The 21193-nt window shown below is 36.1% G+C and overlaps 1 protein-coding gene across 1 annotated transcript in view; it reads right to left on the bottom strand.

Annotated features, from left to right (window-relative positions):
* Positions 1-732: 732 nt before the first annotated feature.
* Positions 733-21193, bottom strand: part of FAT4 (FAT atypical cadherin 4) — a 174968-nt gene continuing 154507 nt past the window's right edge. The window contains exons 12-17 of the mRNA XM_032412791.1: positions 16154-16239; positions 14739-14918; positions 13364-13488; positions 10776-10993; positions 6097-6358; positions 733-3759 (exon numbers count right to left, since the gene is read on the bottom strand). Of these exons, the coding sequence (XP_032268682.1) occupies positions 1895-3759; positions 6097-6358; positions 10776-10993; positions 13364-13488; positions 14739-14918; positions 16154-16239 (2736 nt within the window). The 3' untranslated portion in view covers positions 733-1894. The remainder of the gene's footprint in view (positions 3760-6096; positions 6359-10775; positions 10994-13363; positions 13489-14738; positions 14919-16153; positions 16240-21193) is intronic.

Below are 21193 nucleotides of genomic sequence, written 5' to 3'. Positions count from 1 at the left end.
AACAAATATTAGTTACAGGGCAGATATTTAATTACAAAAATTTTGAGATTGTGAGGTGATTTGCAGAAATCCTATTTCAGATGTAACTTTTTATACACAAACGAATCTTGTTCTGGACTAGTCTCTTCTGAACTGTTTCACTCTTGGGTGACTACTTGAAAATAGAGGTCTGTCTTGGCTAGGATAGCATGCAAAATGTGTTTAGAATTTATGCAGCAGAGTGATCAATAAATTAAAGACAGTTCTGTGTAGCAGAGACTTCACTGTCATTCTTCCTATCCACCACCCGATTTAGAACATTTTGGGCCAGGTCCTTGGAGAAAATGAGACCCAGACATTTTCCATAATTAGGTTTAATTCATTGCTGTTCCTATAACTATAAGCCTGGTCTAAAGCTGGCCTTCAGTGAACATACTCTGCTGGGAACTTCCAAACATTTATTGCCTGAAGGCTTAAACCAGGTTCATAACAAAGTTAATCCCCAAAGACAAAATCTTGTCTAGACTCATTATGCCCTAGGGAATTTCAAGAACTCTGACAGGTAGGAATGTACTAAAGTGACCTTAAAATATCTGTTCTGGCAATTATCCACACTGAGGTTTTTTAGAAGAAAATGATGTCGCCCATTCATAGTTCACCTTGCCTATTGACAAGTAGAGATTATTCAAATTGGGCATAAAAGAGTATAGAAAGATGAAAATTTAACATCACTCGATGAATGCAAAGTATTTTAAATAAATATTTTAATTCTATTGTTGGCATTTACAAGTAGAAAGCATACAGTATGTTACAAATATCAAAATGTGAAAAATATGAACGTTACATAAGTAACAAATGTAAAAAAAGTATTTTCTTACCTTCCCTGAAAGTAAGAAAACATTTCAGCATAGGAAAATATCAGTATCAAAAACACAGCTTAGGTGTAAAAAAAAGTTTTTACACGGTATTAAAAAATGATCTACAAAATGGTGGAAAGAAAGAAGAGTTGAAAACTGACTTTATATAAATTATAAAAACTGGGTACTTGGGACAGATGTTAAGTGGTTGAAAAATAAGTCCAATCATAGGCTTTCTTTAAGTGGATTCTTTAAAATTTTAAAAGCATAGAACATTTTTCAATAAATAACTTCCAAAAGTGTCTCTGAGAAGTGCCGCTGAGAATATCATTCCACAGTAGGAAAGGAGCAGTGTTCTAAGACGCAGTCATTTTGTTCCTAGTGGAAGCCTGATGAAGGTCAGGAGACCGGAACGGTTTACAAAAAAAAAAAAAAGACTCAGAAGTTTTAACACGATTTTGTAGGAAAGTTCTAAAGTGCTGAACAAAATGACTTAACTTTAGTACCCACTGTCATGTAAAACTTAACTCAAATATCAGACATTTCTGAGCAACATCGAATATGGAATCTATAATTCTGAAGTGTTAATACTTAGTCTTTCATTCAAGGATAGGAGGGCCCTTTCTACACTTTACAAGGATTGCTTAAACCTCAAGGATCTTGCAATGCAAAACATAACAATGATAATACAATGGAAACGATACACATACCCCACTGAGAAAGCACAAATTCATTTCTGCAATGGCAACGGTATTGATTTTTAAAAAATCACAAATCAAACATTGGTAAATAAGAGAAAACTTTCCAAAGGCTGCATGCCACATAACTAGTTACAAAATACGATGCATGCAGGAAAATAAATTCAACCAAGCATATTTAAATTAAAGACTTGCGTTGAGTCTGTTTCAGCAGCATTGTGGTTATTATTTTTTAAAGTTTCCCTCCAAACACCAGTCCATACTGGCCTGTTTTGCAAACGGGACCCTCCTTAGTCGGCAACCTTACAAAGGTTTGAGTGTCCCTTGTTTTTCGATTTTTATAATGCCAGTACATAAAGTTCACACATACTGCTCCGCTTCCCCATCTTTGGGGACCGGCTTCGTTGTCCCATTCTTGCCTTCTTCGTTTGCTGCTGCTTTTTCTGGGAGAGATGCCAAATCTTTAAAAACGTCTACATAATGGCCGAAGCCAGGGCCCCAGTTCAAAAGGTTGTCCCAGTTGAAATTCCCTGCTTGCTGCCCAAGCCTCAAGGGCAGTGTGTTGTCAGCAGCCCCTGGTGCGGCTGCCTGTGTGCCCCCAGGTCCTCCCTCAGCCCTGCGGCCATGGTATCTTCTAGGCTTCAGTCTGGCTCCATAATTATCTTCATCATCTGCGTCAGATTCATTGACTTGAGATAATTTGGGCATCCTGGAAGTATACACCATTGGCTTTTCCCTGTCATATTCCATCTCTGAGCAAGTGAAAGACTCATGTGAGTCACTGTCAGAAGAAGATTCTGGAGCTGGGATGCCGTCCGCTGGGTTCCTTGTTCTGGACAACGGCCTTCTGCAGTCCTCTTCTGAAGAAGACCTTCCATGATCTGCACTGCAGATACTTGGGTTCCTAGGGCGAGGGGTGTTTAGCCTCTCCACCTCTTCAATTGACAGTCCTACCGGAGGAGAAGACTCAAGAGGAATCTGCCCAATTGGCTGCTTTAAGCGACTCCCTGGCCTAGAGCCATGCGAGGCCATGGCCTGAGGACTCTTACTTCTCCTTCCCAGCCTCGTGGAGTAGTTGAAAATGCCAGGTTGGCAGGCATCACCATGCATTTCCAAAGTATTTCCGTCTCTTATTGGCAGATGCAATTCCCTGGCCGGGCTGTTCCTGTAGAAGGTGGAGGACTTCGAGAACGGGGCTGGGCTGTGGCGAGACAGGGGGTTGGGAGTTGGGCAAGCGGAGTGGCTCAGGGAGCTGGTTCTCAAGCCCTGACCATAGGAAGGCTGGTAAGTCAAACTGCTCGCTCCGAGGGGCATGGGGGACTGCCTCGCAAAGCCTAGGGGACTGTGCCTCTGGATAGAAAACTTAGGCGTGTGGCTGCGGAACTGCTTGTAGTGTTGGATGATGTCCGCGTCGGAAGGGGCGATGCTGCTGGCGTTGTCGATGTCGTAATGCTCTATCTCTTGCTCCGGAGAAGCCAAGGGGGCGCTGGGGATGGTTTCTGAGCTGTGGGGAAGGTCAGTCTCATCGTAGATGAGGTAGGGGTTCTCCCGCTCGATGATGTCTGGCTTCGGGTTCCCCTCAGGCTGCTTCCTCACAGTCATATCGTCCCCGTAGGGGGGGATATTGTCTGGGTCATCAAAAGCAACATTCTCACTTCCCTTCTTCTTCTTCTCCTTCGGTTTCTTCTCCTCTTTGGGGCTTTTGGTCTTCTTCCCCCTGCACTGGTTACACAGAATCAGGCTGAGGACCAGGAGGGCCAGGACGGTGGCGCAGCTGCCCACGATGGCAGGCACGGCCCACAGAGGCAGGGAGATCTCTTCAGGACCCTGGCTCAGAACACAGACATGGCCTCCAGGACTTCCAGCTTTGCACACTCTCCCCTGAGGACAGAGGACTCCGAGGCAGGCCACCACCGTCTCACAGGTCCTCCCAGTGTGCGACTCCGGGCAGTTACAGCTGAAGCCAGAGTGCAGGCCTGGCTCGCAGCTGCCCCCATTCTGGCATGGGTGCGAGGCGCAGTCTCCAGGAGGCACGCACTTGTAGGCGTACCACTGATTAATGCACAGCAAGTCGCCCCAGCAGGGGTTGCTGGCACAAATGTTCGGGCCGCGGCAGCCGATCTTCACGGAGGGATCTGTCTTAGAGATGGAGGCCAAGCTATGCTTCCCACTGAAAGGAAGACTTTCGCCACCATACAGCATAGAAGCAATGCAGCCGTCAAAACCTGCGGGACGAAGAAGGAGCTGTGAGGCATTGTAGAGAAAACCAAGACTTAAAACGCTGCCCTCGGGGACTCTGGTAAAAAGAAGCTGCACAGTCATGTCATGAGAGCTTAGAAACCACGGTCTCAGAGCCATCGCCCAGTCGGAAGACGGTAACTCTGTGCGTCTTACAACATAGCTCAAGGTATGTAAGATTTCCGTGACAAAAGTATGGAGAGAATTGCTCAGATATTGCTCTTTCTGAAAATTCATGAATGACTCAGCCTGGATTTTCTTTTTCTCCCTCTTTTTATTTATTTATCTATTTGTCCTATTTTTATAGTCTACAGACCAAGAACTGCATACATAGAAATACATAGAAATAAAAGGTATTAAGAAATACTTATAAAGAACAACAACAGCAAAAAGAACAACAACAAAAAATAGCTTTAATCATTAGATATCATGCATTCTCCATAGAGGCGATATTGCTCCCAAGGAGCAGAACATCGGCTCCTCCTGGAGAGCAAAAGAAAAAGCTATTACAATGCTTTATGGTCCTCTAGAGCGCGGATATCGAGTGTAACTATGGCATGAACACTTCACGAGGTGGGAACGGCAGAAGTTAGAAAAAACCATCTAAAATGGCTCCTTAGAGGCAAATAATTATTATTATTTTTTTAAAGTTGAGAAACTCTTTGTTGGACTTGGATGTGCTAATATTGTTCATGCTCCTGTACGAGAGCCCAGGAATCTATTCTGACACTAACAAAAGAGTATGATTTACATTGGTTTGTTTCCTACAACATCCAAATGAATTATCGTCCATATTCTAAAATAAGCTAAGTATCTAAGAACAAGTTATGACCTGGACTTTTACTTTTGTGCCTTAAGTCTATTACTCTCCCCTGCATTTTTAAATTTTCCTGGTATCCTTCCACTGTAGTGGTATTTCCATCCCCGATACACTCTTTTTCCATGAGCTTCTGTAACATCTGCTTTTGTTCCTACTTTCCAGATTTTCTTTCTATGACTTAGTCTCTTTTATGTTTCATTTTCCTCTAAACAACCACTGACTCCCAGAGTTGCTTAAGCTAAGGCTCTAGGCTTTCTTTCCACTCCACACCCTCACATTAGGTTATCACATCCACGTTCCATACTTCAGTTACCTGCTTGACTCGGCTAACTCCTAGTATGTATTTCCAGCTGGTGTCTACTTCTGATTATAGTCCACCTATCCAAAAGTCTTTCGCAAAGGTGTTCCAAACCCCAAAGGTCTCAAACCACCATCTTGATATTTCCTGTAGACATGCTTCTTTCAGCACTGCTCTGCAGTTTCCTCTTTCGGTGGCACTGCCCTTCTTCTAGTTCACAAGTCAGAAACCTTCCTGAATTTCACCAAAACCATCAACAGTTTGGTTTATTTTAATTCCTAAAGAATTTCTCACCTATCCACTTCTTACTAACTCCTTTGCCACCACACTAGTTAAAAACTCACACAATACCTTGCCTAGATCACAACAATATCATCCCAGCTAATTTATGGAAGTGCACTCCTGTCCTCCTCCAATGCATTCTCCATGTTGTAACCTGAAAGATATTTAATATCACTGCATATCTAATCTTGACACTCCTAAGAGAACTTTTTTAGTGACTTCCCATTGTCCTGAGAGTAAGACCAAAAATGTGACATGGTCTGGAAGGCCCTGCTTCATTCTCCAACTTCATCCTTTACCTGTGACATCAGTCTCCAATATGCCAATAGGCCAGCTTCTGTGATCTTGACTTAATCTACTTTTTGTTAAGGTTTCTATCAATATCAATTAAGCTTTCATACTCTCCCATCTTCATTTTTATAGTTCAGATTGAAGTGCCAATGCCATTTTCGCAGGCAAGTTTCCCTTTTTTCCTTTTTTGGAAATCTCTTAGAATTCTATATTCCTTCTTCACATTTATTATATTCTAAAATAATATATTTACTTGTATAATGACTTCATTGATTTTCATCTTCCTTACTTGGCCATGTGTCATGTGAAGAGAGTAGCTATTTATTTAGTCCACCATTGTACTCCCAGTGCCAAGTACGGGGCTCAATAAAATATCTGTCATGTGAGTGAACAAATGAATGAGTAAGTGAATTAATGAATAAATAAATGTTTGGTGGACAAGGGAAGCACCGTGGGCTGAATTATGAACTTGGTAGAGCAAGTGCAAATGGCTAAAGCAAGTGACGGCCAATCATATAGGCTTTCTAAGGATAGTTATGATAGTCTTAGAATCTGCATAATGGATATTTTCAGCAGTCCCACTACTTTGATGGGAACAATATTACCTTTCCTTTGCTCAACACAAGCATTTACCTGTTTGAGAATCTCGATGAGCTTGATTAGGTGGAATTCCTCCAAGAGATATAGTGAGCACATCAAGGCCACCAAAATCCTGGGTAGGGTGGATGATATCTCTGTTATATATTCTGTCGATGGACAGTACTGTGGCTGTTCCATTTTTTCCAATTAGAAAAGTATGCCAGTGACCATCGGCAACATACACTTCAGGAATATTTCTCTCCACTTTCCCAGCAATTCCTGCATCTGATGTAAAATGGACTTTGCCATTTTTAATCTGTAAAATGTATTAAAAAGAATGTACAATTAAACTATGATGTGCTTGAATAAAAACAGAATCAAAATAAAATGAAACCTTAAAATAATGATCAATTTGAAGCCAACAGACTAGCTGAAGAGTCTGGCTGTATCAGAGTACACTTAACCCATACTGCTTCTACAAATTCAGGTAACATATACCTTCACATTCGATTGTTTCAATAGTTTGCAAGGTGTTATTATATTCATACCTAATTTTTCAAGATGCATAAAATTATCTTCCAGAACCCGACTGAGATAATAATGGAGTGAAAAACCATTTTAAGTAAAGTACACCTTTTTTTTAATTACTTCTAATTTAATCACAATGGCAAGCGTAAAAAAAAAAAAAAAATCTGTCAGTTTAGTAAATGGTCCAGAGTGATCAAAAAAGGTTAAAACTACTTGCAAAAAGAAACATCAATGCTGAGGTAAAAATGAAGCATAGTTGGGAAAATCGACAAAAAGAAATTCTTTCATCTGTCATCTCTAACGCACTGGAATTTTAGAAGAAAGCATGTCTATTGTTTATATCATTTATTGAGATGAAAACTATGATGAATAACGAGTGAGTTCTTAATAATGAGGTGTCTGGGCAGTCTTCACTTTGGCTGCCTTTCATAATTTATCTAAGGGGTATTTGGTTTCTTTGACTTTGCCCAGGAGAACACTGGGTAACAGGATGCTCCTACTCCAGTTTCCAGCTACCAAGTTTCCAGTATTCTGAGTACTTTAGAAAATGAAATAATTTATGAGGCAAGATGAACATTTGGTTCAGAGAGCATAATCCCATCATGCTGCCAGACAGAGCTGGTGCCTGGGCCGGGGGATGAAGTGGCACTGTGTATCAAGTGACAGGGATGAAAGGAGGGATAGGTTATTTTGTCACTCGGATCAGATGCTATTTCTACACGCAACAAACACAGCTGGTAGAACTAAAAATCAGTTCATTTTTGCTTTGTGGAAAATATGCCTAATACATTTACATACGTTATTCCTATTGTACTATTTTATTAAAGCGGCCTCTCTAGATAATAATATATTTCAGTACCAAACTCAGATGGGAAAAGAAAAGAAAGTTGTGGTTAAATGACAATAACACTTCATCAAATGGGCAATGTCTCATGAAACACACAGTAAAAACAGCAACCCCTCTTTGGGTAGAGCCAGAATCCTTTTGGAAAGAATTCTTGGGAAGAGCCTTCTCCCAGCTCTGCGTTTCCCTCCTACCTGATCAAACCGTGGCATCCCTTTCATTCATCAGCTCTGATAAGAGAGTCTTTAGAATACACCATGGAGTCTGGTGAATGAGAACACAAGTTCCCATTGTAACATTTCTAATGTTTTGCTTCTCCCCAATAACACTCTCCCGGGCTCCTATATCCTTCCTAACTTAGAAAACATCATGCTCATTTTTATGCTAATTTTTTGCTTGGTTTGATTTACACACAGATTTATTTATTTTATTTACTTTTTAATCTAGAGCTCTGAGTCCCTCATCCCAACCCTGTACACTACACTTGGCCTCACTCAAAAACAAAAACAAAAGAACTATATGCCAAAACAATAGAATTGATTTGGAACAAACATAAAGTCCATCATCTGACAGTATCACAGAACTCCAAATATGGAGATACACAATTGCAGTAAAAGAAGGGAGATTTGTGAAATACTTTAAATATACCGTCAACACAATTATACACAAGTATGCTTCCTTCTGTTTTTCTATCTCAAATTCTCTCTACCTAACTTCTTTTTTATCTGAACAGATTCTATCTATTCTACATATTCTCCTCTCTCCTCACATTGCTATTGCTACCCACTCCTGATACTCTCCTCTCCAATCATTTGAAATCCTATTTACCCAACTCTCTCTCTTTTTTTTTAAATATCATCTAGCTGCCTTTGTGTGTGAGAGAGAGGGAGAAGGGAGAGGTGGATTGATGAAGGGAGGAAGGAAGGAAGGAAGGAAGGAAGGAAGGAAGGAAGGAAGGAGAAGAAAGAAAGAAAGAGAAAGGGAGAGAAAGAATGAAAGGGAGAGAAAGAGAGAAAGAAAAAGAGAAAAAAAGAGAGAAAGAAAGAAACTGTCAGAAAGTGAGCCAAAAAAAAGAAAGAAGAAAACCAGGGGCCATAGTCACCGATAAGCTAAATGAAAAGTAACAGTCCCTCCTGACTAGCTTCCTAGCCTGTATAAGTAGACCGTATTCCTGTCATCCAAATAACTTGCCTGCTTACTTACAACAGCCATTCTCTTCTTGTCTATTTTGTTCTCCTTATTCACTGTTTTTTTAATCTACTTATTTTACCTGCCAAGCCCCTTAATCTCTAAAAAGCTACTTTTCAAAATATTCATACCAAAAAAATGTGCATTTTGGTCTGTATTAGTCATTATTTTTATTCATTAGCATTTACTTTTCCTTCAGAAAAAAAAAAAAAATCTCTTTCTAAGTGCATGCTACCAATGTAAGAAAATCTGGAGAAGTTGCATGCTGCTGTCCTGTTGGAAATGCAAGATTTTATGGTGACAAAAATGGATCCTGACATTCAGCTTCTTCCTTAAGGAAAAAAAAAAAAAAAAAAGTTCTGTCTCTGATTTCTTCAACCACATTGTATTTTGTATCTCTTGGCTTAAAGAGATAATGTAAAGAAATATTTCATATGTCATTTAAATGGCACGAGGACTTGGAAAGCAGCTTAACAGATAATGCACAGACCTCAATGTCAAAGCCTCTCAACGCATATAAAAAAAGTGTTTCTCATAGACTGTGAAGGTTTACTTCTTTCTGGACTTCATTACTTTCTTAGGTTCTGATACACTTTCCAGTGCAAATTATAAACACCAAATAATAATAGAATACAATGGGCTTTGTTTTGCAGTAGCTTTATTCATTCTGAACTGGGCTCTTTGTTTCAATAATGGAGGTAAAGTTATAACCTGAAGATGTTATTTTGTACTGGATTAGAGCAGAGTTCCTCAACCTCATTACTCTTGACATTCTGGACTCCATATTTTTTTGCTGTGGGGTGCTGTGTTGTGCAATGTAGGATGTTCAGTGACATGCCTGACCTCTACCTACTAGATGCTGGTAGCGCCCCTTCCCCACTGTGACAATAAAAAATACCTCCAGATTGAAAAAGGAGGAAAAAAAATGTTTTTAGCATTTTAATAAAACATTTCATCAAGAAAAAATTGCCTCAGGACATTGTCACATGTCCCCTGGGGTGGGGGAGGGATAAACATCAACCTCAGTCAAGAATGACCTAACTATGAGGATTGTGAGAATTTTAGAAAGATTTTTTTTGTACTACTTATTAAAGATACGTGCATGCACCATAACAACCAGAGTTGACTTGGATGGAGAGAAATTTTAAGAATAAAGAGGTTGAAGTTTAGAGGTGAACATCTGTTTTTATTTTTAGTATTTTATGTGAATTAAACCTAGTAATTTGCTATGTATATTGCCTTTTGTCTTCATGAACTAAGCTCCTAGTAATTTTCAAAACATTGATTTATAGGTGAAAATAATATAGGAAATATGGGTTTATGTTCTTCAGAATTTACCAAAATTCATATAAAAATTATGAGTAGTATTATAATATCAAAGTGATATCAATAGAAATCAGTCAAGATAACTAAACTAAAGAAACTGATGATTTAAAAGATGAAGTCTTATTTGTGGGAAAGAAAGCAGACTGATAGAAATTATGAAAGCTAAGAGCTGAAGGAAAATGTATCTCTAAGGAAATTATTCACCAGTTTAGCATTTCATTTATAGTGAAAATATTATGTAAAAGTCTAATGATAAGTCAATACATTGTTCTCATGAAATAGAATGTTTAAAAATAATTTATTTAGAAATTATTTGGAGAACTCAGCTGTGATTTAACTTACAATAATTCCAAAGATAGTGAATTGGCTATATGCTCCAGAATAAAGCCAGATAATTTAAAAATGTTTTTCCTTATTCTAGTCCCACCAATTAATATAAGCATATTAGTGTTTGGAATAATTTTTGGAGACTTTTTTTTTTTTTTTTAAATCTCAAAGACACATTATCTTTTTGTTTTACTTTGTTTAAAAGTAGAGAAATAAAAGCAATATAAATTTTTATTTGACAAAACAGATTGCAACAAATTCTTTCTATGCTGGCCTACCTAGCAGTGGTCTTTACTCGAAACCAAGACAAAAGTGTTTAGAAACCAAACCATTCAGATCTTTGTTACTCTGGCCAATGCCTGGGGAATAGTTAAGATAGATGATATTGGAATAGTGCCCAGCATTAGTCGGAACTCTAATGGGTTGTAAAGAAAAGGACAGAAATTATGGGCGAAGTGATTTAAACCATGACACAGCAGGCGGTCTAATCAAATGAAGTCACCATTAGCTTTTATCTTACCTTCACAGTAGTGTAATTGCTGCTTTCTTGGATATGGATTAAAATGCCATTCTCGCTTCTTGTTCTGAATTTTATTTCCAGACTGTTCACACCAAAAGGCTCCAACATGGCACCTCGTATGCTCTGTCTTAACAAATATTCCCGCTTCTCATTCTGACTCATGTGGTAATCCAAGCGCCCTTTGCCTTCTAACGATAAGGCAGTGTCAGGAGTAATAGCTGAAAGCCAATGAAGAAAGGGAAAAATGAATGTGTCCATTTGGCTTCTTAAATAGTTTTTAGAGGTGACAAAAACTATAAAAAAATTTTGGAATCAATGTTCCCCAATCTTCCCCTTGAAAAAAATTATTTCCACTTGTGAATTATTGTGTAAGTTAATTTCAAACACTTAAATCCAATTCAGAAGCATTAATCATTTGGGCAATATTCATTAACATATTTGATATATGATATAAGTCATGAATACCCATAGAGATACCACCTGTTAAAAATATGGAATTGAAAAATGTGTTTATAATAAGTTTTACTGTGCTTCCAAAATTCACGAATGAATATACGTTTCACAGTTAAATGATTTATAATCTTAAGCCTCTAGCACATTACAAATTTGGACAAAGAAGTGCACAATCAAATATTTATATTTGTAGCAACTTTATTAGTAGTAATAATCATATGATCACATAGAATTTAGTTTATCATTACATGTAATTGTCATGTATAATTATAATTTATCATAATGTGATAAAATGTCCACACTACTGAACTTTAGAAGACAGTGAATATAGCTAAGGAAAGGACATAAAGCAAATGAACTCCAAAGGGTTTCAGCATTGAATAGTATACTTTATAAAGGTGAATTTTATAGTATGTGAGTTCTATCTCAATTTAAAAAAAGGACCTCAGGCATTTCTCAAGCCAATGACTCATTTCATATTCCAGACATAATTGGGTTCTTACTTACTAAATACTCACTATGATAAAAAAATATTATGTGACAGCATACTTTTTTTATGTTTTGATTTTATCCTTGAAATTAAACATAATTGTACCTTCTTCTAGTAAGATCTTTTCAACTACATTATATCCTTAATGTGATCATGAATTTCTATTCATTCTCATACTTTAATAGAATCAAGACTTCTTAAGAAGTGGTCAAATAACTGCAATGACTTTAAGTAGTAATCACATATTTGAAAATAAAGCATAGTAACTCCATATTTGAAAATAAAGCAAATTTTATAAAAGAAACCCCATTAGGATTAGTGGGATACACAGCTTAAAATTAGAGAATGCCATGTTCGAAAGATGGCTTGAACACCACTAATGTCTTATTAAAAATAGTATTAGCATTTAAAAGCAAATAACAATAAAAAGATTTAAAAAGACTCAAAACCGGGGCGCCTGGGTGGCTCAGTCGTTAAGCGTCTGCCTTCGTCTCAGGTCATGATCCCGGGGTCCTGGGATCGAGCCCCGCATCAGGCTCTCTGCTCGGCCGGGAGCCTGCTTCTCCCTCTCCCACTCCCCCTGCTTGTGTTCCCTCTCTAGCTGTCTCTCTCTCTGTCGGTCAAATAAATAAAATAAAATCTTTGAAAAAATAAAATAAAATAAAATAAAATAAATAAAAAGACTCAAAACCAATTCTAATAATTATAAACTAAAATGCAAGTATTGGAGCGTCTGGGTAGTTCAATCAGTTAAGTGTCTGACTCTTTTTTTTTTTTAATTTTTATTTATTTATTTGAGAGAGAGAGAGAAAGCAGGAGGAGGAGGAAGGTCAGAGGGAGAAGCAGGGAGAGGGTCAGAGGGAGAAGCAGACTCCCTGCTGAGCACAGAGCCGGATGCTGGACTCGATCCAGGGACTCAATCCTGGGACTCGATCCTGGGACTCCGGGATCATAACCTGAGCCGAAGGCAGACTCTTAACCAACTGAGCCACCCAGGCACCCAAGTATCTGGCTCTTGATTTTGGGTCAAGTTATGACCTCAGGGTCATGAAACAGAGCCCTGCGATGGGCTCTGTGCTGAACGGGGAGTCTGCTTGAGATTCTCTCTCTCCCTTTGCCTCTGCCCCTCCTCTCTCTCTCTCTCTCAAAATAAATGAATAAAATCTTAAAAAAATAAAATAATAAAATAAAATGCAAGTATCACCCTTAATTATAATAGATTACACTGACAATGTATGATGTTCGAACACAGTATCCAGTCATTTAGTACTTACACTTTTCTACCACATAAGAAATATATACTGGAGAAATATCCCCTACAGGCAGATAATACTAAGCCAAAACCTGGGTTAGCCCTCGACCTTATAAATTGTCTAACATTCCCATCAATTAGGTTCACTATGGTAATAAATTCATAAAATGGAAATTAAAAATTTAGGTAAATAATTCTAAAAGAATATCACTCCTCTTCAAGTTAAAAAATAAGTAGAAAATGTCACTATATTTTTACCAATTATTCCCATTTAATATTTTCAGCATTTAGAATGAAAACAATTCTTTGAATACAATTACATATTTAAGAGCATATATTTATGCTTTTCATGATTATTATAATATCCTGCAAAAGATAAAACAGCTTGCATACATTTTTCACAGTATTTTCCAGTTAGTCCTTCTTTGCAATGACACAGTTGCCATGACCAGTAGTCCATACACGTGCCACCATGTTGGCAGGGACTGTGAGTGCAAGCACCTTCCAGTCTAGGACATCTAAAAGGAAATCGTAATAAAGACTCGTAAGGCACAAAATAAAGTGTGTGAGGGCATTCGTTAAAATCAGATATAAACTTTTATTAACTTGCTGAGTTTTATGCACTCACTTCTTTGAAACTCAAGTTACAACTACATTTGGAGCATCTCCTCAAATTAGGAGCTGTCCTGTAACACATGTTCTGCCTCATTCACAAAGGAGAAAATTAAACAAAATGACATCTTACACAATACATAAAAAGAGGTGATAATTTCTTCTTTGAATGAATTCTTGTTGGAGTAGGACATCTTTGGTTAATGTTACTAAGGGCCACATATTTATTTGCTTACACATCTCCTCCCAGACAACTCATTCAACTGATGCTAATTGAATGCTTACTGTATGCCAATTACAAGCATACTATTCTAAGCATGGGGGTAAAGTGATGAAAAAATCCATATGTTCATGGAGTATTTATTTTTCCTTGTGGAGGATACAGTCAAAAAACAAAATAAAACAAAAATTAGATAAATGTGGGGTATGTTAGAATGAAGAAAGTTCTATGGGAAAATTAAGATAGACAGAGTATTGGGAGCTTTTTGGGGGTGGGGGCGGTGTTGCTGGATCCTCTGGATTCATCAGTGAAGGAAGGACCCATCTTTGTATAAAGACCTAAACAAATTGAAAGAGCAAAGCATATTTGGTAGAAGACCATTCCAGGCAGAGGAAACAGAAAGTAAGAAAGTCTTGAAGTGAAAGTATACCTACTATGTTTGAGAAACACTGAGGGGCCCAATAAATAAAATATTTTATAATTAATCAAATTATTGCTTGTTAAAGATGTATCAAGTTTTTGAAAATATACACGTTTGTATCTAAAACTATTTAATGTCAAATTGTTTTTGGCATACATTATCACTAACATTTATATATTATTATTATATGCCAGGTTCTTTTCTGTGAGATTTACTCTACTTAAGTCATTATAAACTTCCCAACAACTACTTAAGGTAACGTGAAGCATATACAAGCATACGTGCATACATAGTTTTTCTTAGACTCCAGAAAACAAGAGTTAACTCTCTAACTAAATATCACATTTTATGCCAAACAAAATTTCGCAACTATAAATAAATATTTAAAATTCAAAACAATGTAAAACATTTGATGCTTTTAGGGCTTTAGGCACAATAATCTCATCTTTGGATGCTCAATTATGAAAATTTTGTGCATTTTTTCTTTAAAATAGTAAGAAATAAAATTGCCATACTGATCTAGGATGCCTTGTGCGGCCAAAGCTTGGCTGGGTTCCAGAGGCCTTCCATTGACTGCAAATTCCATTATACACCCAACAAAATCATGGCTTTCCACATGTCCTCTCCTCTGAAGGATCGGTTCTAGCGATCTGGTACCTCCAACTGTGACTCGATTTGGCTGAACATCAAGAGTCCTACATAAGAAAGCAAAGATAAGTATATTAGTTCCAACATGATAGATTTCAGTAGAATGTTTAGTTTTAAAAACAGCGAACATAACTTTTTCTGGCATGTGTTATAGCGTGGTAAATTTGAAGGAAAATATTTCCTATTGGGGCGCCTGGGTGGTTCAGTCGTTAAGCGTCTGCCTTCGGCTCAGGTCATGATCCCAGGGTCCTGGGATCGAGCCCCATGTCAGACTCCCTGCTCAGTGGAGAGTCTGCTTCTCCCTCTCCCTTTGCCTGCCTCTCTGCCTACTTGTGCTCTCTATCTCTCTGTCAAATAAATAAATAAAATCTTTAAAAAAAAAAAAATTAATTAATTAATTAAAAAAAATATTTCCTATTGGTGCATATCTTCTAACAGATTTCTACAGGATTATTAGGTTTTCAAGGTATGAAAAATAATAAAACTTATGGAAATGACATTTTCAGTTAGTCAAATGGGATGTATAAAACAATGTTGAATTTGCAAGAGGAAGCATATTATCAGAAGGAAGATACAGTGCAGTAGAAAGAGTGACAACTCTATTATTAATGTTAGTTTATATTTTTTCTTCATTACAAGATGATAACGATGTCAATAAGTTAATTAATACCATGGATGGTATGTCGATATTTATTTTTCTCTGTTGCTATTTCTTTTAAAATCACTTATGTTTTAGATGACATAATGCTGTGTTTCAGCTTCAGGTGCCATTGAAAAATATCTGTGGATAATTGTCACATACAACTTTCAGAGAAGGTATTTAAAACGAGTGGGGTCCTTAGCCTAACCTTGCAGGACCCAAGTCACATGCAACGATTTCATGAATCATCTCAAAGAGTATAGGCTACGTTAGTCTTTCCTTCCTCTAGCTTTATACTCATCTCTACTGCTTCATTTCACACCATTTTTACATATTCTGTACACAAGTTATTAACTTTTTATTTTACAGCATGAAAATTGAGGATAAACTATTGTACACTTTTATAACACTTAGCATAATACAATTATCTTTAAATGTATAATTTCCTCTTTTTTTTTTTTTAAGTAGGCTCCACGTCCAGTGTGGAGCCTAATGCAGGGCTCGAACTCATGACCCTGAAATCAAGACCAGAGCTGAGATCAAGAGTCAGACGCTCAACTGACTGAGCCACCCAGGCGTCCCGGTGTAATTTCCTTTTTAATGTCAATTAATAATAAAGATCAAACTAATAATTTTACTCACCAGTCATCTGAAACTGCCACATTACTGACAGTGCAGTACCCTGGTTCTTGGTTCTCAGTACAAGAGTCCACAGTTAAGGAAGCTGCCTATAAAGCAGAAGGAAACATTCATCTTGGGTTCTGCCATCCCCATTGTCCTTTTCAGCCAACACTACCCAGCACTTGTTTTTACATGGACATGATTTTGAAATTGTGATAACAATTAGTATATTATGACATAGTACAATTACAATATCAAATTTTGGACACATATTTCTTTCACATGTCTAAAACTGTGAAAGCATTACATATAAGAGGTGGGAGGGTACTTTGAAAAATCTTCTCCAGCCCCTTTGTTTTATAAATGAAAAACTATAAATGCCATTAATGTCTCTTACAATATCATACAGGAAGCTTATGGGACATATGGGACAGCTTCCTGGGGTTACAATCTTGAGAAACCTGTTTAAGGTATTATCCAGCTATTCTAACAAATGAAAAGACATTAGAGTTCTGATTTTCAGAAGCCTTATTCCAATAATATTTTAGTCGTATTTACAAAAATATTTTCAAAGCACAGTGTAAATACTATTAGAGCAATCTATGAAAATTATTATACTTGTATTAAAAATAAAGTTTGAGACAAAGTAAACAAGTCAGTTAGATGCCCCTTCCACTTATGATAAGAATCTTTATTTATAAATAGTGTATTACAGTGCATTTATGCATTATTAGAATGCATTATTATCTATTGTGATACAGTAGAAACTCCCCAATAATATTTAAATTACAACTAACAGTAACTATTTTTGCATTCCAAGAAATGCATACCCCTGAGACAAAACTCTTCTGTTTACTAGAACATATGAATGCTGAATACTCGATGTGATCAATAAATGGAGTTATCAAATCGTGGTCACAAGATTCAGGAATATGACAGAAGTCAGGTTTCTCCATATTGAGCAACGGCCACTAGAGATGGCTGTGGTCTGGTTTAAGACCAAGGTTGTTGCATATTCATGTTATCCTGTGCTCTGCAATGCTATTGTAATGCCCCTCCTTCGTTCCCCAAACTGCAGTAAAATTCTGCAAGTGACAAAACTTTGCTAATTTTAGTTAGTGAAATTATAAGGATGATATTCACAATGTGGTATTTCAGAACATGGCCAGTAAATCACAGGAGAATGCCTAACCCCAAATCCAGAAGTACAGGAGGACTAAGGGTTTCTCCCAAGGCAAACAGTAAAGGGTTCTACTTAAATTTACTTGAATGCCACAAGCAGGGCTAATCCAATTATATAATAAAAATATAAATACTATGCAAGTATTAATTTTTAAGAATGGTTTTCATTTGAGGTTAATTGTAATAAAAGCAAAGCAAATGTCAGAAACAGCACAGGGAGGTTGAGCGAGTTGACTAACATTACACCTGACTTATATGCAAAAGTATCAGGTTCTCTGCCTTCCTGAATTATTACATATGGAAATGACTCATTTCCTTAACATCCAATGTTTATCAATGGTGGATATTATTTTTTAGAGATTGTCCATAAAAAATTATATTTGGATGGGACATTTGTAAAAGTGTATCTTAAATATCTAGCATTTCAAAAATAAAGAATGGGGTCAATTTATAGTTTTTGTGCATCAAATATTACTGGCTAAAATATTCAAAGATTTTTCTATCAGTTAATTATTAGAATTGATTATAAACTCCATACAATAAATTCTCATGAGCCATGTAAATCTTTTCCCGGCCACCTTCTCAAGGCAATTATAATAAATACTAATATTTTTAGGAAACACACTTCCAATTCTGTGTCAAGAATTTCATGCCTCATTTAGTTAATTCTTTCAATAGTTAATTTTTTTCCAGTGTTCTATAATAATTGAGTGACATTCAGTCTCAAAAGCAATATCAGGTTTTTGAGATACAATTTGTGTCGCTCATATTGACTATTTGACTTAAGCACAATTCCCTTTAATTTATTTCTAAAACAAAATGTTTACACATCCCTCTTTGTATACTATGCAAAGTGTCCCTCCATTCTAGAGATCCCTAAAGCTATCACAAACTACAGAATATCACATAGATATTTATGAATGTCTCAAATAGGAAAAAAAAAGAACCCATCTTACATAATGGCATCGTATTTCGAAAGGTCAATCTTAATAGTTAATATAGTTTTCTTATTTTCTAAAAGCTTCTTGATACAGCACAAAGAAAGAACGCCAGAGGGCAAGTTTTATTTGAATAGCAGCTTGTGCAATTTAATCTTCAGAGTTAAATGTGCTTTCTCTTACCGTTGAATTTTTCTACCAGTACTGCTGTAAATTGAGATGTTTCTATCCTGTCTATTCAATGATTCAAAGCTGAGAAGTTAATGATTTTGCCAGTTTCTAACAAAATCCCTTTGAACTGCAGAAAATGACAGATTCAAAATCCAGTAGGGGCCTTATTTTGGATGTTCTTTAAAATTGGATGACATTTTTTTCCTCTGACTGAAGAACTAATGACAAAGGTATTTTTTTTCCACATTTGGTATTCTTTAAAACTTGATGACTATGGCCACACTTTACAAATGAACTGAAAGCACTTTTTTTCTATCCCTTTTGGCATACACACAGTACCTCTTTCTTTGCTCTCCCTCTTGCTCCCAAATGCTAGTTCAATAGAATTAAATCTTCATGAAATGTAAAGGGACCTGGGAGGTCATCAGATAAAACCATCTATTCTACATAAACGTCTGTTGACCACACCTCAGCAATTTGGTTATCTCACATATGCTCGGAGGATTGGGGTGAGTTACCTTCTATGCCCCATTAGGGTCCTGTCATTATTAGTAAATCATTGTGGCTCATGGAAGCCCCGATATACAATATAGACAGCAGACGCCACACGTTTGTTCTAATTCTGTCAGGTTTGATAATGCTGGGGTAAATTGATAGTCAGGAATGCTGGAATTCTCTAAATCTGTATTCTCCTAGAGGTCCTTCTCTGAGCATACTAGTTTGGTATTAGGCCGGTTTTAAAAATCTCAGGCAGAAATGAACATACTGACTTACTACTAACCTAAAGAATTATTATTTCCAAGTTTTGTTTGTTATACCCCTATTAGGATTCACTGAAGTCAGTGTGACTTTTTAGGCACTACTCATAATTAAAACTTTATTGAGGTTAAGTAAAAGATTTTTTTTTTTTAACCTCAAAAGGCTATATGGGGCAGTGCTGTTGGAAACTCAGGATGACTAACATTTATCAAGCACCTATTTAATATCAAATATATAAAATTTTAGATATGATTTATATTAATCTTTGCATTAATATCAAAATGTGGAGATATTATTCCCATTTATAAACCAAATTTTTATTTTCAGTTCAACCCTTTTTCAATAAACAAAGCCACCTTGAATTACTATCAAATCAAAGTTCCAAATGAGTACTTTTCAAGTAGATTTTTTAAATAAATTACTTTACAAACATTGATGCTCTAAATTGCAATTATTGTTACTAAATTTTATTCTTGTTTTGATCTTATTTTCAGAATTTTAGGGGTAATTTTGTTAAGTAAAAATTTTATAAATTAAATATATTAGAAAAAAGTTATAATTACAGAATATTAACACCTGCATAAGAAAATGGAAGACAACATATAATGAAAATGATTCATAAATTTTCACTGATGCTTTTATTGTTTTCTCACATATATTTCAATAGACTACATCTAATAACCTGGCAGAACCCTGAATGCAACACAGTGGATATGGGGATATCTGTGGATGAATATCAGGACATCTAACCTTGATGGTGATGATACGATTATCTGGTCATCTTTAGACCCATCACTATTCTCTTTTTTTTTTTTTTCCTTGTATGAAAATATTTCTGTATTTAAAAAGTTGTTTAAATCTTCTTTCCTATTTTATGTTAGAGTTGAGGGGAGAAAAACCATTATAGCTGATGTCATTAAAAAAGCCCCAAAGCACATGGATTTAAAATACTCTGGAAAAACAAATGGAGAATTTTGTCCTTTGACAAAGACTGCTTGTTATCTATATTTGTCAGAAAAAAAATTAACATAATAAGATTGCTTCTGTCCTATGCCTTTATGAAACTTGTAATTATAAAGGGCACAAAAATTTTTGTTTTAAACTATGGATCACAGAAAAAATAGCAAAAACATGGTAAAAAACATTTTCTATGTTCTTTCTGCAAGTTGTTTATATGTAGTCCAACAATATAAAGTGTTCCCAAAATTTAGTGTTAAAAATATTTGTATCATCAGACAAATATATGATTCATTTGATCAGTTTCAGAACCATATAACTCATTATAATATTTTTTATATTTTTCAGATTGCCACAGAGCTAAGAGATAAAACTATAATCATTTAGATCCCAAGTTTCTTCATTTAAAAATTATTTCAGAGCATGTATTTTGGGTTTTTTTGGCTAATTTTTATTTTAACATATGACTTTATGCTTTTTCATTCTATTTCTTTTGAAGGGTGAAATGTAAATTTTAAAGAGTAGTTATAATTTTAAAACCCTGATGTAAAATCCAAAAATATTTTAAAATAGTTTTTGTTAGCAATCACTTTTTCAAAAACCCTTGATTGTTGTTGAAAATGGGGGGATCCATGAAGAGATAGTTGGGAAGGCAAATAAATGAATACATAAATAAATAAGTCTTTCCATTCTATTGCTCTATCTCAAATGTTTTCAAACCCTAATAAGGAAAATACGTCATGCATTTTCCTTTATAAAGAAAAATATTGTTTAATGAACATAAATACTAAGTAAATATGCACCACCTTATTGTAATATGAGAGCCATATAATTAAATGGAATATAATATGGAAATCTTTAATATTACTGAGTTTATAATTCTGAGAATACCTTAGATAGTCAACAAACAAAAACTTCATTTTCATACCATGTTGTAGACCTCACAGATGACAGCACATTGAGGTTCTGGTACAGTAAGAATTACTCACTACTGTATTGGAATATGTATTAGTATCATCTTTTGTCAATAATTTATTTGTAGGAAAGTTTTTTT

Source organism: Phoca vitulina, unplaced genomic scaffold (genome assembly GCF_004348235.1).
Source record: "Phoca vitulina isolate PV1807 unplaced genomic scaffold, GSC_HSeal_1.0 scaffold14, whole genome shotgun sequence".
NCBI lineage: Eukaryota > Metazoa > Chordata > Mammalia > Carnivora > Phocidae > Phoca > Phoca vitulina.
Note: the sequence above shows the minus strand (reverse complement) of the source record. Positions and strands in the feature narration are given on the sequence as shown.